The following is a 17,244-nucleotide window of genomic DNA, read 5'->3' as shown; positions in this document are numbered from 1 at the left end:
CTCTTATCAAATATATAATGTTTAACTGGAAAACACGTAAAAGGTTTTGAAAGTAATATACAAAAGGGGGCGTGTAAAAGGCTGAAAAATATCGCTTCTAGTGTTGTATGATTACCCAAAGGAGTGCACGTAAAAGGTGTATTGTATTGCTTCTGACGTTACAAACAACCCTTTCCTGGTCTACGTGATCCATTAACAGCGTACAGTATAAAGGTGATTAGAATTATTGCCATATGTCCTGAGAAATACAGACGAGTATTGTATGGCGTATTTTAAGTATTTTTGGGTGTGTCTCGGAGTTTACTACAAATAACTTGGCTGAGGTTTAATATACACCATCATACAGTATACTGTATAGAAAAGAAAGAAGACTGGCTCACCTTAAGATTAACCTAACCTAACATTACATTAACTAACATAATACATTCTAGTTAGCATGAGGGTGTGTAATCTTAGGTGAAGTAAGCTGGGGTGCGTAATCTTAAAGGTGATTTGACCAATGCTAGTGTTAAGGTTTTTCCTGATTTGTTACTGTAATTCTTTCACTTCTTATTTGTTATATTTCCTTTGTTAAGCCAACTGTTCTATGTTATCCCTTTCTTTAATTTATTTCTTTAGTCTTTTAGTACTACAGTGTACCTAATGCAGTCTAAAGCAGGAAATATAGTTACTGTTCTAAACAAACCTATCATTTGTATACAATATTTCTTGGGTATATCTTTCCTATCTATCTATTATCTCGCCTCCAAGCCTCTCCTAATGTTTAATTAATGTAAGGAAACATATGAAGAATGCTATGGATATTTTGGACTGTCAGATTTGGTCATTTTAGTTTTGGGACATAAGGTAAAAAAAAAGGAGGAGGAATGAAGTAATATGAAAACCTGAATGACTACCTAGTACAGTAGTATCATAGAAGCACTTGGGTAAACCAAGCCCTTTGATGTGTTCCAACATTACCAAACGGCTTCTCTGTTGCTCTATACATAAGTCAGTATTTTTCAAGCTTTTATATTATCTTTTTTTTTTTTTTTTTTGTTAAATTACAAATGGTTGTGTGCCAAGTCAGTGTTTTTATTATTATTATTATTGTTATTATTGAATTGGGAGATTGTGTCATACTAGTATATCACTATGGGAAAAGAACAGAGTTGGGTAATTGAAAGGTATTACTACAGTTGTTACCATGTGAATGAGTATGATGGGCGTCCCCTACAGGTGGGGCTGGGCAGACACACTCAGATGACTGGCAAGAGAGGAGCCTCGGGAGTTATCGGCATGATGCACCCTATGTCTGATTCTCCGTACACGTTGAAGGACGCTACGGGGACTCACAGGTGTAACCATGGCGGGAAGAAGCCGTCTTCCTGCCCGCACTGTGCGTATCGAACGAGGCAGGGAACTTACGGCAGAGGAGCGTCGACCGTTGGAAAAGGCGTAGCTACGTCAGTGAAAGTGCACCAGTGTCCTTACTGTATCTACACCACTAACTTCACCACTAACTTGATCAACCACATGCGAACACATACGGGAGAGAAGCCATTTTCATGCCCCCATTGCCCATATCGTGCTAATCAGAGAACTAACCTCACAATGCACATGCGAACGCACACCGGAGAAAAGCCATATGCTTGTGCCGAGTGTCCCTATCGCTCTTCCAGGAAAGATGCCTTAAAAAGCCACTTGTTGAAGCATGCCAGTAGAGGTAACCCAGAAGACTCGGCAATGTCCTAGCAGATTAACTGTTTGATATGATTACTGTATATTACATCTTTTTGTGGGGAAGGAAGGGGGAGGTTGAAATATTGATAATTTGTACATATTCCTTTATCATTTCCATTTGTTTGTTCTGATTATCATTTTAATATTTTCATTATTTATATTCTCAATAAAAGTAAAGTGGTGGAAATGGGGTAAGGGGAGAAATGAATGTTTTCTTTAGTGAAGATGGGGGAAGTGGACTGCTTCAGATATATGGGAGTGAATGTGTTAATAGATCAAATGATAAGAGTAATTAACTGAACCACAGAATAGCAGATGGAAAGAAGCAGTAATGGCTAGATAGAGGGAACACTGTCAGATGTGATAAAGATGGGGATGTATTATGAATGAAGATGCAAGAGGAAAGAATGAAATAGAACCTGGTTGCAATAATTGGAGATACATAAGATATCACAGATAAAGATGTAGGCATGAAAGACGTGTTGGGTGGGGCAGTTTGGGATTACCTTAGTTGGGGCTGAGAAAGTGAGGAGTGAAAGCTTATTGGTGTGCATAGTTCAGAAGTGGATTATGGGAGGGACAGAAGAAGATGATATGAAGTACTAGTAGTGAGAGAGGTGGACATTCAGGGAACAGCAATACAGTATATACGACTAAATGGAGAGCAACTGTGTGGAGTGATTGTTAGAAAAGACGGGTGATGTTGGCTTGTGTGGAGCAACGGGTAAACTAGATTTGGGGCTTTGTTGTGGAAGGGATTACCACATCTCTTATATTAGTAAGAGTGGATGATTGACAACAAAAGCAGGAAAAATGTGTGTACAGTATCCATTTAATCCTGTTTCTGGTTCCCTGACATTAAGAGGGAAAATGGCTTGGAAGAGTAAATAAAAGAAAATACTATTTACAAAAAAAATGATAGTTACAAAATCAGGCTCCTGAAAATGTGAAAAACTTTGGTAATGTGGGTAAACCTACGAGTTTATAATTTACTTATATGTGGCTTTATCCAGTGTTGTTGTTCTTTCTACAAACTCCGTGGGAATGTAACGGTTGGTCCGGTGACGATCTCTTTGGTCTCACGTCAAATTATCTGATCTTAGCAGTGGTGTAAGGGATTGTACAGTGATGGTTATGTTGTATGTATTCTGTATATATTTATATATACTATATCAGTCATTAACATATTGTATATATATATATATACTATATCAGTCATTAACATATTGTAGTTTTTATGATTTATTTGCTTGGATGATGCATGATAAAGGTAAAAACTTCATTTTTTTTTTTTTTTTATCATTATTTGAGTGACTACAGATGTTGGATACAAAAAAGAGAAAGGTTTGTACTTTAATCACAAGAAATAAAGCTTTCATCTTCAACTTTTTTCTTATTTTCTTGGTCATTTAAATCAGAAATTTTTGTCATAATTAAAGAAAACCTCTTTAGTCTTTTCCAGTGAAATATTTAGAAATAAAGAAAACTTGGAATGGAATAACATTGTATACTGTAGTTGAATGTTCAGAAAGTACAGTACTGTGTAACTTTTGAAATGCATAATACCGTAATTTGAAATCAATAGACACCAACATTCATCCAGAGACATAAAGTGTTGATGTGATTGAAGTAAAATTTTTTAGATATTCTGTAAACGGGAAGTAATTTAAAACATACCCGGTGAAAAATACAAGGTTTAATAAGTTTATATAATGTGATTATTGATATAAAAAGCTTGTAGGTGTGAAATGACTGATGTAGATGAGATAGATAACGTGGGACCTTGTTATGGAAGGGGGATATAGAAATGGGTTGTCAGTTCATCCATCCATACGTTTAGCCGAGTTTTATCTCTAGAACGCAGCTCGAGATTTGCTTCAATAATCACAGTGAAAGTTTGGCTACAGATTTAGTGGTAAAGAGATGGGGCTTTTGCTGAGAAGGATAATTAATAGTTCAATATTCTTGTCTTATCATTAATATTGTTTCATCATCTTTTAGTTAAGGTACTTGGGGGTGTAGGCCCGAGTTACACTACACGAACCATTTGTATATGAAGTTCCTTGTGTTGTCCTTAGTTAAACGATCTTAAAACAAGAAAGTGCTGCAGAATACATAATACAGATAAGAATAACTGTAACTGGTGCTGTTTGGTGTATATCATGGAGGTGGTACTCTACATGCAACAGTATACTCAGTTACATACTTTAATAATATGTGTTGGTCGGTGATTTTGTAGAGCTTATCGTGAGTCATGAAATTTCAAACAACAATTTACACAATAAATAAAATCTAGGTGTTACAAAAGTCCTTATATAGTAACAGTTCTTCTTGAGTTAATGACTGAAAACATGTACCTGTATTAGAGGTTATTGAGGTTAGGCCAAGGGGAAGTATCGCCTCTTTAAGTGCAGTCTTGCCTGAGGGCGGTGAAGTCTTTGAGCGTCATTGTTTCCCCTACTGTATGCTGTGGTGGGAAGGAACCGGGAAATTGTACTGTACTGCCTTGAGTTGTGAGTGCAGTGTCTCAGATTTGATATAAAATGACCATAGATAGTCAGCTTCCATTATAACTGCCATTAAGATGAGTTTTGGTAACCAGCATTTTACACACATACATATTTTAAGTTGTGGCCATTGTAGTTTTCTCTTCAGTACACAAGCAAATATATAAATGTGATAAATATATACCTAAGTATAACCAAACAAAAGCTCTCATGTCTTTTGATAGCCAATAGTTTCCTTCTTTAGTTCCTAATTAGTTCAGATGGTATATTAAAAGCACTTGTTCATATGTTCCCAATTGGGGAAGTAAATTAAACCCTAGAATGATGTCCTGGAGAACCTGAACGTCTTCGAAAGATTAGTGAAATGACTGAGAATAGTGAAGTACAGTATTGAGCAAATCTTGCAGGCCTGCCTCATTGTGTCAATCACAGATTTGGGTGATGAAAACATTTAAACCCCTTTTTTGATTCGTCATAGGTTAGTTATTATTTGTGAATGTGCTTGTGTGTATGTGTGTGTACAGTATATATGTATACTGCTACTACATTGTATATGTACTCAGTATGTATGTGTGTAAAGAGCATAATGAACTCGAATATAAATTAAAACCTGAAACATTTTGATAGTTGTGAGTAAGACGAGCGTCCCCTACAGATGTTGCTGAACAGCGAACAGAAGACCAGGAGGAGTGATGGGATCATGGGGCCCTTAAAAGGTGTAACTTCCACAAGCAAGCTCCACCATTGCCCATACTGCTCTTACAGAACCAACAAGACAACAAACCTTAATAATCATATTCGTGTTCATACTGGCGAAAAGCCGTACAGTTGTCCACACTGCCCTTATCGTGCCACTCAGGAAAACACACTTAAGTTTCACATCCGCACTCACACTGGGGAGAAGCCCTATGCTTGTAACTATTGCCCTTATCGTTCAATAAAAGTAAGTACATTAAGGAGACACATGCAGACTCATCAGTACATGGGATAAAACACATAAATCAAATACCTTAATATTTTAGTGATACAATATAATAAAAAACATTAACCAGATTCAAGCTACTGTACTGTTGTAAAAGCAGTAATGAACCAATGAATGTATTTTTCTACTTGTCATTTGTGAAGACATTTTCACTTTTTAGTTAAAGTGAATTTACTAGTGTAGTGATTTCAATTAGAGGCAATCAATAGTACGTGCAAGGCTAGGTAGAAACATGAATTAGGTAAACAGTAGGTCCAGTATTTGTATATCACAGAATTTTATTAGAAATTCTCCCTGGAAATACATCCATGGAGAGCTTGGTTAATTAAATGATTTTTTTAAGTTATTTATTGTCTGATGTGAGGTAAAAACTCAGAATGAACCAACAACAATAGTACAATGATTATGTAGCATATGAGGAGTTAGTTCCAGAGAGGGAAGCAAACAGAAACACTCAAATATTCAACTTGGTGATGAACAATTGACCTGTCAACTAATGCCAGTCCACTTGTCATCCCTAGTAGCTGTTGTAATTCTCATATGTTGGGTGATGGTTGACGTGTGAGTTTAATAATAGTTGAAAATATTTGCTGATGTGGCATGTGACTCTTATCAACCGGTAACCAATCAATTTACAAGAGTTATAACAGTTGCTAAGGATGTCAAAGGTAGGCGAAGCTTAGTTGATTAGTGAAGTACAGTACAGTACAGTATACTTGGTACAAAGGCTGGCATGTTTTCTGAGATGTGGTAACTCTGTGTTTGTTTACATTGTATTAAAACTCCTAGAATGGCTCTAAGGCACCTCACAAAAGTAGCCAATTTTAAGGATGCAAGATAAGCATTCCATAGAGCTGCCACATCTCATAAAACACGCCAGCCATTGTACCAGGTATAAATGCAGATGACTATACCTCTGTTGTATTATAAATGTGACCACCCAGGATCTTTGTTCATGCACGGCAGAGCTGTTGTAACTCAGTCATACAAATTATAATACGTTTAAGGGAAAAAATTTAGTTGCTGAATAAATATATTAGTAAATATTAATGTTTTCAAACCTTGCGTGTGTTTTGGGTGGAGGTGTGAGGGTGAACATATCTACCTTGTGGGCTGTATAGAAAGTAAACATATTAGCCAATAGTTAATGTACCCGGTACACAAAATATCAGGCAGATGAATTACAATTATGCCGAGACTAACCTAGTGCAAAACAAATGCAAGCTTGTAGAAAATTTTTGGCAGTTCATTCACTTAACGGTACAGTACATAGCCGCATGTCCCCGTACAGTGGAACATACTGATCCTCATACTAGACTTGGAAGCTCCTTTAAAGTTGCACACCAGTGAATTGTTTAGTCACAGGCATGAACTTGGGTTGTAAGCTTGTCCACATTCTGCTGAAGGAGAAAAATCAGTTTAAATTTCTCTCGTTTTTATAAAGTTGAATACACTATTACAACATTTTTAAGTCATTTCCGAGTACAATACAGTATACTAGTTTAAAATGAAGTGGTTGTCAGAGAAGATTTATAGTTTTATTCTGCTTTTAATATAGTAGTCATGTCAGAATAAGTGTGTCTAGTTTTAACTCCCAGGAAAGAGAAGGTTCTGGCAAGGTATTCTATTCACCTTGACTATAGACAGGTAAAATTGGGATCCTTAGATGGTTTTAGAATAATTAAATGCAAAAAACTGAATTAACTTGGGGTTCCTGATCACATTCTCTCAGGGTTCTCTTTTTAGTTGTGTCTCCAAGTTGACATTAAGTACTTTTAAGCTATGCAGAATCTTACTTGAATACTTCCTAACTATTTATATCTGCCTTATCTTCCATTTTGACGTCTGAAATGTTTTTATGTTTCTAGACGAGGATTAGATTTGTAACAACAGTATTAGGGTAGTTTAGACCTTTACTGGCAGGTGGGTTAGTGAGTATATTATGATTTTGTTGGTTGAGGATCACGTAAAGTAATCATAGATGGTTTTTTGGGGGATAACTGTTCCTTGGATGAAATTAAGTTTCAGTAACAGCCAAGCATGTCTTTAGTGATGGTGTTTGGTGATAGGTTCATATTTAGTACATAGAATTGAAAGTAGATATATTTTTTTATTGTGATTTAATTTATTTATATATTTAAGAATTTGGAAGTAATTTTGGCTGCTTTTTAAGTGTACTGTACAGGTGAAGTATAACAGGTCACCTAGATTACAAAGTCAAGTCACATTGGATAATTGATAGCCATAAGTAAAATGGTTGTCCTCTACAGATAATGCTGAAGAGGAACGAACAGAGGACAGGACCAAGTGTCGGGCCCTCAAGACTAGAGAAAGTTGTCGCTGCCATAAGCAAGACACATCAATGTCCCTACTGTCCTTACACCTCCAAGAAGGCGACAAACCTTAAAAATCACGTTCGCGTTCACACCGGAGAAAAGCCGTACTCGTGTCCTCATTGCCATTATCGAGCCAGACAAAACAACAACATGCTATCACACATCCGAACTCACACCGGGGAAAAGCCTTATATCTGCGACTTTTGCCCGTACCGAGCAATAAATATTTCTACGCTGAAGAGGCACGTACAAGCCCATCATTGTTTTGGTGCCCTGTCATTATGAGTTCCATGTTGAAGTATGTGGTGTATAGATGTGCTTCACTGTCAAGGAATATCTTCATTATTTTTTTATCAGTTGTAGGAAAGATATGATTTATCAGTCCATAGTCACAATGGATGAAGCTTCTTTCATTTTTTTTTATATAGGACCAGAACAGTTTTGTGGTACTTCCTTTAAGCTTACTGAAAAAATCTTTGTAATCTCGATGCCTTTATTTTTTTTTACTACTATTACCACCACCACCTGCCTGTTCCTGCCAAGATGTGTGCACCTGTCTTATTATTTCTGTGCTCCAATTTCCACTGTACAGCAGAACAATTATTGCTATCGTTCAGTCACTTGATATGTGTTTACTTCTCTGCAGCTACACACTGTTCATGTACTAATAAAAGTTCATGTTAATGTGAAAAGTGTCATTCAATAATACCACATTTATGACACTTAGATAAATATGTTATGATTGAAGATATAAATTAGTATTGAAATTAACATAAACTATGATTGTCTCTCAGCTGATAAGAGTTCCACCAACAGGCAAACACTGAGAAATACAGTAAGAAAGGAAATTGTCTCTCCTGAAATACTGGATTAATTCTCCTCACACTACTACACCATCAACTTAAATGTTCCTTGTACAGTATGATCAAAAAGTTTTTTTAACCAACCAAAGGGTTTAATTGAAGATGCTGTTGGTAAGGTGTGCAGTTACAGAGGGAGTGTGTGCTCATAGGGGTGGGGGGGGGTGAGGCGTCCTATCTTAATAAGTTGTGAGTGCTGGTGGGTCCTGGACATGCTTGCTGCCATCACATAACACCAACTAGGAAGCCTCCAGTTATTAGGATCTTGTGTATTGTTTCCTTCCAGCGATGCAGTGAGAATTGCCCTACTATTATCTTATTGTTCGTGGTGCTCAAAAGGGGTCAAGGTAGCAGAAACAAAAAACGTCAGCATGACTCTTCTTGTGGTGACTTGGCCTGCTTTAGGGATTCAGAATGGGAGAGGAAGAGTCACTGACCACTTATATTGACCGTCATCCAAAATAATGCATCAGAGGACGTACAAACCAAAACAAATTGAATTTTCGAGTGTGTGTATGTGTGTGGTTATATTTGTGACCAATTTAGTCATAGAAGCTCGTTGTCTTCGGAGCAGAAACAGTCATCTACCTCAAGAAAAATAAATTGGGGTTGCCTAGGTTTCAGTAACTCAGTAGTAACGGTGGTTGTAACTTTCCAGCTGTTACTATCTGAGGAGGGGTGGGGGAAGATCACCTGAATCTAAAGGCAAGAGAAAAGCTTATTTCAGGTATTAGTGTGTTAAGGTAAAACCCCGGTAGGATAAAGCAGATGTGTCGTGCCAAATAAAACAACATCTATCAGCGGTGAAATTGGAAATGATACGATGGAGAACAATTAGATGGTAATTATGAAGACATTGGATAATATAGAAATTAAGGAAACAAATTACAAACACAAGAAAATAAAAATAATGTTTGCACGAGAACCATTTGTGTGGACTGTTTGTGTGGGTCTTCATAAATGTGATAAATTTCATACACCCGGAGTAATTTTTAGAGGCAACTTTTAAAGGATATACACACCTGTTTGTTTTTTATCTCGTACATTAAAAATAGGGGTTTGAACTATTTGTTTTCTCTAGTGTTCTAATAGTATGACCTTTACCATTTGTTTTGTTTAGTGGGCTTAAAAGTTATCTTTTTAATTACGTTATACCTTTACCGGCATTTAATTTGAATTCTTTGGGATGTATTTGATCGATGAATAAATGATATGTATCTGTTTGTACCTTTTACACTCTCTCTTTCTGTCTATTGGTCCAAATCGTGTGCCAAGTTCTGCGTATCCAAGAGTTACCATAGATTGTATTAAGGGACGGGTTTTGGTAGGTTATGGATAATGGGAGACAAGACTATTTCTCATCTTTACAAGTCCTCCTTAGTTGTGTGTTGCATTTCAAAAACAACCTTCTTATGGGAGACCTAGACAGATTTTAGGGTTCTTTAGCAAGTCTGTTTGTTCTAAGACTTATGTATAAATGTGTAAAAATTTCATCATTTTTTGTGGAGGGAGGGGGGGGGTTGCATGACATTATAGTTTTGAAGTATGGGGTGCTTATTGTTATGTTATGTACACTTGCTCCAATAAACATCTGGCTCCGATGAATTTCAAAATGAATGCCACGACTCCTGTTGTCTCGGTGAGGTTGTCAAAAACCTCCGTCCATTGTGTCACGTCGTCTCACACAAAATAGTAAAGATAATTTTTGGAGCGAGTGTACAAGGAGGTTCTGTTGCTAAGTCATGGGAGGTGGGTGGGAGAGGGCAAGGTTTATAATTGTTGTTTGTTGCAGTTGTAATTGTGATTTTTGCACGTGTGGGGGATTTATTATTATTTTTTCATCAAGAGAGTTTCTGTTCACCAAAGAGGGAAATGATATGTAGTTGAGTGTTGCAGCTGTAGTTACCTGTATATACTTTAGCACGTGGGCAAGTTTTGAATGCATCCACGAAACGCCATCATAGCTCTACTAAGATGGGCGTCGTCCCCTACAGGTGTTCTCTGGCAGTAGAAGAGTGGCGGAAACGAGGGAGGGCTTCACCGCCACGGTCAAGATGCACCATTGCCCCTTCTGTGCCTACTTCACTAAGAAGAAAACACACATGACCACTCACATCCGTGTTCATACAAAAGAGAAGCCATTTCCTTGCCCTTATTGTACTCTTCGGTTCACTCAGAAAGGAAACTTGCGCACTCATATGAACACCCACGTGCGAAAAATTTCATTCCCATAACCCATAATTTTAAACTGTTAATATTGTTTTCGTATCCTGAGATGAAAAGCTAATTGGCTTTTAAAATTTTTGAGTTTATTTATTTTTAATTATATTTTTTTATAGAATTTGTATAATATTCCAATATGCAGTACTGCATATATTTAGAGAGAGAGTATATATAGATATATATAGAGTTTGCTTGATCAGGCTTCTATAATAAATTCACATCGCAAGGTTACCATTCATGCATTTTGAGAGGTACACTACTGTGTCAGAATAGAACTTTTCCTCAGTAAAATTTAACACTCAAGAGCTAGAATAAAACCAAGAATTTTTTTAATACTACACAGAATCTAGATACTTAAAATTGTAATTTTTCCTCTGATAAAAGTATGAAATAAAATAAAAACAATTAAGTAATGTTTTAATTGAGTATGACCATAGTTCATGTCACCATCCAGTGTGGTGTTTAAGACTCCCTCAGAATTCAGTATTTTTTGTCTTTATTATTTAATTTATTATTCCTTGTCCTTTAGCTTATATTTATTGTTTTTATAATAGATAAAATATAATTTACTGCAGAATTGAGGCCAGGATAAGCTTTTAGAACTGTCTTGTAGGAGTATCATACAGTTATCAATTATAAGGCTCATGAATACCAGTCAACTTTTTCCATCTTGTCATTGAACACTTTGTTACAGACATCTCAAATCCCTGAAGATAATAACAAAAAGTAATCAATAACTGGCTGATTGGATAAGTCTTGTGCATAAGTTTAATTATTATGTAGTTGAAGGGTAAAGATCAGTGTTGATTTTAAAGTGCAGTACAGTAAGTATTATGTGCACAGGTTGGGTACTCATTGCTGATTGATATTTTCTTTATAAAGTCTATTGGGGATCATATATGTAAGGGAGCCATAATTAGGATAAAAGGTGTCATTAATGTAAGTAAGGAATCATGATATATAATAATAAAATGCAAGGGTTAATGCATTTACTATAACAGTTATAAGAATTACAGAATATATTATAAATGAATATATTTCTTATTTGAGTACAGTAGTAGATACAATTGGCCAAGAAAAAAAATTAGTATTGGTTTGGCAATATAAAAAAGAAAGAAAAACGAATGAAACAAACCTGCAGCACCTGGAGGATTAGGTTAGGGTGTTTAATCATCAGGTGAAATTAGTAGGTGTTCCTCATCTTCTTGGGCATTAACTACTGACAATGACTCAATAAACATGTAAGTCTTTCTATAATAAGTGTTGGGAGAGGGAGGGATGAACTTGACCAACTAATCGATGGGATAAAATAAGGAGGACATAATATAGGTGTGGACATTCCTGTTTTAATCACCATCTTGTGGAAACTATTGATACAATGCTCATCACCAGTTAACCCAATGTTGATGGTTTAACCCCTTGAGGATGACGATTTAACCCTTTGACGGTAATGGTTTAACCCTTTGAGGATGTTGATTTAACCCTTTGATGGTAATTTAATCCTCTAGGACTAAAAGGATTACAGTAATAAGGCTTAGGATAAATGAAGGTAAAGAATATTGATTGTAAAACCCATACATGTGTCTTATTTTAGCAGGAACGGACCCCTGAGCATTGACAGGAAACGGTCATTCCTGTTAAACTGATACATTAGTTCCGTGGTGGGTTTTGTCACCATTGTGGATGCAGTACTAAAGTTCTCTGTTGTCTTTTGTTGATTCACACAATTATATCATGATTGCTCCCATTGACTTGAAATACATTGCTGTCTCTCAGTTTACTCTTCATATAAAAGGGTTATAGCTTTTGTAATCATCTCCTTAATTTTCAGAAAATTCTCCTTACTCTTGGCTGAGTTGTTATTCATAGACAAAGTGTACCTGGGATTTTATTTCACACTTGTATTTTGTTGTATAAAAAGAAAAAAGAATGTTATTTTGTAGTGGGGGCAAATTTATGTCATTCTGACATAGTTCTAGTATGACAATGTAAAGACTCAGTCTTGGGACTATCACCTTGGTGCTTATAAAAGATGGGCGTCCCCTACAGGTGGGGCTCGACGTTCATGGTGTGAGGACGGGCGGAGGACAGGAGGCAAGATTCTGGAAGGGCAACGTCCCAAGAAGGAAGCTACATAAGTGTTCCTTCTGTGACTATACCACAAAGTATACAACTGGTCTGAGGAGACACATGCATACACACACGGGACACAAGCCATACATGTGCCCTCACTGTCAGTATAGCACAGTTACCCCATACCATCTTAAACGTCATATCCGCGTCCACAATGTTGACCACCCGATCTATGCCTCAGTTTTTTAGTATAAGGGGTGTAGGTAGCTGGGACCGAGCTCTTAAATAAGCTACAGTTGTATCCAGACAGTCCATCAAAATACTGTACACTATTTGTTAACTAACTTTGGTCAGAGTTTCATATATTCACTTCTCTTCAAATACTAACACTGTAGTATTATATTTTATGTGTGTTACTGTTAGCCCATGTTGTATATGGACAATAGTGCAGTAATAGAAACAGATGGTATGTTTTCAAGTTTTGGTGTGCAGTTGTGTAAGCTCTAGATGATGGCCACAAGTGAAGAAATCTTTCTTTGCTTGAAATTTAGTTGAGGTAATTACTTTTTTATGGTAAGACTTAAGTTAGCCTTGGTGGATGGCTCAACATGGGGTTCTGTAGCATATACCCAATGAGTTGTTGGTATTGTTAGACTTCTGTCATAGTCTGGACATGTTGATTTGTTCCCCATGTCCTTGTATGCTTGTAAATATTCCAATCTTTTGTACACAATATCGGAAGACTGGTTGATTGGATATTGACTAACTTTGTACCACTGATACTAATTACCCGGTACTGTACAAAGTCAAACAACTTTTTATGGTCAGTGGTCAAAGGTCGCTGGGTCATATCGTGCGCACTAATGTGCTACAAAAAATTTATTATGACGAATTCTTAAGAATATTTCCTTTCCAACTAGGCCATAGCTACTGTGTGTTCTACAGATATAAAAGTTTTGTTTTATCGTAGTGTTGGCATTTCTTTGCTCCCAGATTTTACTCAGGGTTGGTCAAAAGAAACACTGCATTACAGTACAGTACATACAATGCTGTATATGCAGGAAGGAAAATTTAGAGGAAAAAAAATGTAAAAAAGGGACTGAGAATTACTGAAACAAGCAGAAATATTCAACAAACATTACTACTGTATATATTGTACCTTCAACTTACATGGAAATTAGTGTACTGTACTGCTTATTAGAACATATTTACATGCCTGTGGTAAGAAAGAAAATATATAAATATATGTAACAACAAAAATAATTATCTCTTAATTTAGGTAATACTGTACAAAATTGTTAGAAAAGGAAAATCGACATGATTAATGTGAATGATGTGAGGTGATGTAAACTTAATAACTAATGGAAATGAGACAATGGTATATAGCGAAAGGAAAGAGAGACGTTGGTAAATACTCCCTGTTAAAAGCCAAGTGAGGGGGCTTAGATCACACACAGGGTTGAGGAAGAGATTATGAATGGTTTAGGATGGTATTTGAAGGATAAACAAAAGATTAACACTAGATAGTTTATTGTATATGGATCGTGCATTAAAAATAGTGTGGGAATTTTAAAGTTTCATTGACAGAATAACTTAGAATGCAAGGTTTTAATGGGCTCGTCTTGTTGTAAACCTTTGATTTTTCTGCATTATGTCACTAAAGGGGAGACTTATACAGAAGATGGTGGCTGTTCTTGTTATACCGTATACGTACTGTAGTCTCAACTTCGTGGGTGCTATAACTACAGGAAATGGTAATTTTTTTTATCAAGTTTACAGGTTACATCACAAGACATTAAAAATAAGCCCGATAAAAAGTATTCGTCGTTGTTTAGAGCCGTGTTGTCTCGGTCTTGGCTGGGGTACTGCATCTGTATACACTTTGTTTACTTTAATACAGTTGTCTTTGAGGTTATGAATAGAGTTTGTCTATTTACAGTTCCGTTTGTTTACGTTTATTTGTTCATTTTGAATTTCATCTCAATTTTTAGGCACTGAACTGTTATGGTTTTACAAGCTGGGATTATATTGTTGAGCTGCATTATGTAGTCACTTAGAAATTTATTAATACCAGTACCTTAATTTTTTTTTTTTTCCAAGTTTTAGCGGAGAGCCCACCCTCTCTCCCTCGCCTTCTCTCCCCCCCTCCAATAGTAGGTCCCTTCATACCTGTAATGTTTTGTTAAAGATATTTATTTTTTTGTTTTTTTTCATTTGAGGTTTTATGAATTACTGTTTGCTATGTAGAGAAGATGTATAATTAGCTAGAGATAATGCCCATCCGTGTGTGTATTATATAACTTAAACAAACCCCAAGAAGTTTAATATGTCCTTTGTGCTTTTATAAGATGGGCGTCCCCTACAGGTGGGGCTTGACATTGGTGGTGTGAGGACTGGTGGAGGAGAAGCAGCCAGATCCTGGATGAACCTCGTTATCAGAAGAAAGATTCATCAGTGTCCCTACTGTAAATATTCAACCACTTACACCACAGGACTAAAGAGGCATATGCGCACACATACCGGAGAGAAGCCGTTTGAGTGCTCAGTTTGTTTACAGAGGTTTAGTCAGAAGAGTACATTGCAAGCTCACATGAGTCTTCACACAGGAATGAAACCATTTTCTTGTCCACACTGTAAATACAGCACGGTCACCAAGTACCACCTCAAGCGCCATATGCAAATTCACACTGAAAATTCAACAGTGCCTTCGCTTTCACCCGAGTCAGATATGCAATTGTATGAAAACAAGCAATATTGATTATAATGTCTGAATAATAAATTGAGATATGGAGTCATCTCTATACTTGTGAGTTGAAACATCCTCCTTATTGTGGACTAAATTTCCAATAATATTTACATTACATTTTTCCAAAATGAATATGAAATGGCATCTAACTGGCTCACTAAACTGCTGGACACTCTTGGTGCTGTACATGGTGTTTAAAATTGCACCGGGTGGAAACTTACTCTGACCAGAAATGTTGAGGCGAGTAAAACAAATGAACAGAGAAAAGACAAAAAGAAAAAGACCAAAAATATAGAACTGGTCTTGTACGATGGACTAGAGTTGAACCAGCATTGTGAGGTGGAGTAGCCGGGCACAGTGGTGAGCTGAACATACAGTACAGAGAGAATGGTTGAAAACAGAAGAGCGAGGACTGTGTTTATAATTATCATAGTGAACAGTAAATGAGACAGAAGGATATATTAAGAGTGTCAACAGAAATGGGTACGGTAGGAGACGGCACATTTCACGCTTCTGGATAGGATAGAGGGGAACAACTTGATAAACATGGACAGGTTCTCATAGAAAAATAATTCCTTTAGCTATCTTACATTTTAAAGAAAACTCATAGTTATCTTGAATTGTAGAGAAAGCCCAACTCTTAGATTTTAAATATAGTCCAGCTATTTTAGATTAAGTCGTCTTGAATTGCGAATGTTGCTAAGGGTATCTTGAATATATGCAGCAATTAAGAGGAGGGTTATATGATGTATTATGGTATATTACATCTCCTGTATGTTGTATTTTATAGACTTGCGGAAGAAATTTATTGTGTCATTATTGCAGTGTGTATTGCTACTGTATTGCAAACGGTCTGTTTTATGTTCAAACTTTTTTTCGGGGATTGGTAGGAGCTCAGAGTATGTGCACTGAGGAAACACTGAATAGCAATTTTGTAATTTTTTCAGTAAGATGAATAATCTTTGTTGGAAGTTATGAGGATCAGTGTTAGCATTCATCAGTAGGGCTATGCATGGTATGGCTGGCTCTCAAGTCAAGGATGTTAACCTAATCTTTCATACATGATTTTGTTGTATTCTGATATAATTTTTCCAAGTTCAAAAAATCATCTTAGACATTTTTTTTATCTTATCTTATTATTCTGTACAGTAGTTATTTTTTGAGGGGATGAAGACTCATAAAGGCTACATAACTATAAAGTGCTGTGGAAAAGTTGGTTTAGCTTTCTTATTGTTTCAGATGAATAACCTGGTACCTATGATAGAAATAAAACTTACTTGTCTTACTTGGTCTTACTTGCATAATTTTTCTGATTTTCTGTACTAAATGGTTTGGATTTACAGTTTTGTTTGTTCTATTTACGTACAAGCAACCAAGAAATACAGTACAGTCTCTCCTCGACTTACGACAACCCGGACATACGACGGCCATGGTCGTATAAATATTGTTCACATTACAGTGTACGTATTTTCGAGTTCCGTCGTTAGTGATCGCGCTGTGTACTGACAAAATTTTTGTTTGTAATTCCCTTTGAAATGGCTGGCAAGCGTAAAAATGAGAGTTCTCGTGGTGCTGAGAAGAAAAAGAGACACCCATTTTAGAATTTCTATGTATTATTTTCGCCTTTTCGACTTACGACCTGGTCGTCGGGATGGAACCCCGTCGTAAGTCGAGGAGAGACTGTGCATCAATCGCTTGTAATGAGGTGGTCTTGCTTATTAGACATCCTTTTAAGTGATACTGTATATAGCACAGGCAGTGTTAGGACTCAAATGTGAAGAAACTAAGGTCTTAA

General features: G+C 36.4%; 1 protein-coding gene across 36 annotated transcripts in view; it reads left to right on the top strand.

Moving 5' to 3' along the window:
- The window catches only part of LOC121873873 (zinc finger and BTB domain-containing protein 17-like), a 101,155-nt gene that overhangs the window by 14,340 nt on the left and 69,571 nt on the right, over nt 1–17,244 (top strand). Inside the window, exons 6-7 of one of the 36 annotated variants that reach the window (XM_042377707.1) lie at nt 4,885–5,172; nt 7,482–8,410. The exons of 29 other annotated variants lie outside the window; for them this stretch is intronic. In XM_042377707.1, coding sequence (XP_042233641.1) covers nt 4,885–5,172; nt 7,482–7,832 — 639 coding nt within the window. In that variant the 3' untranslated portion in view covers nt 7,833–8,410. Of the gene's footprint in view, nt 1–1,218; nt 3,108–4,884; nt 5,173–7,481; nt 8,411–10,401; nt 10,684–12,679; nt 15,020–15,068; nt 16,732–17,244 lie in introns of those variants that run through there. 6 more of the 36 variants (XM_042377746.1, XM_042377734.1, XM_042377744.1 and 3 more) reach the window with 6 other exon arrangements.

This window comes from Homarus americanus, unplaced genomic scaffold (assembly GCF_018991925.1).
Source record: "Homarus americanus isolate GMGI-L3 unplaced genomic scaffold, GMGI_Hamer_2.0 scaffold25827, whole genome shotgun sequence".
NCBI classification, from domain to species: domain Eukaryota; kingdom Metazoa; phylum Arthropoda; class Malacostraca; order Decapoda; family Nephropidae; genus Homarus; species Homarus americanus.
The sequence above is the reverse complement of the archived record's forward strand: the minus strand, read 5'-3'. Positions and strand labels throughout refer to the sequence as shown.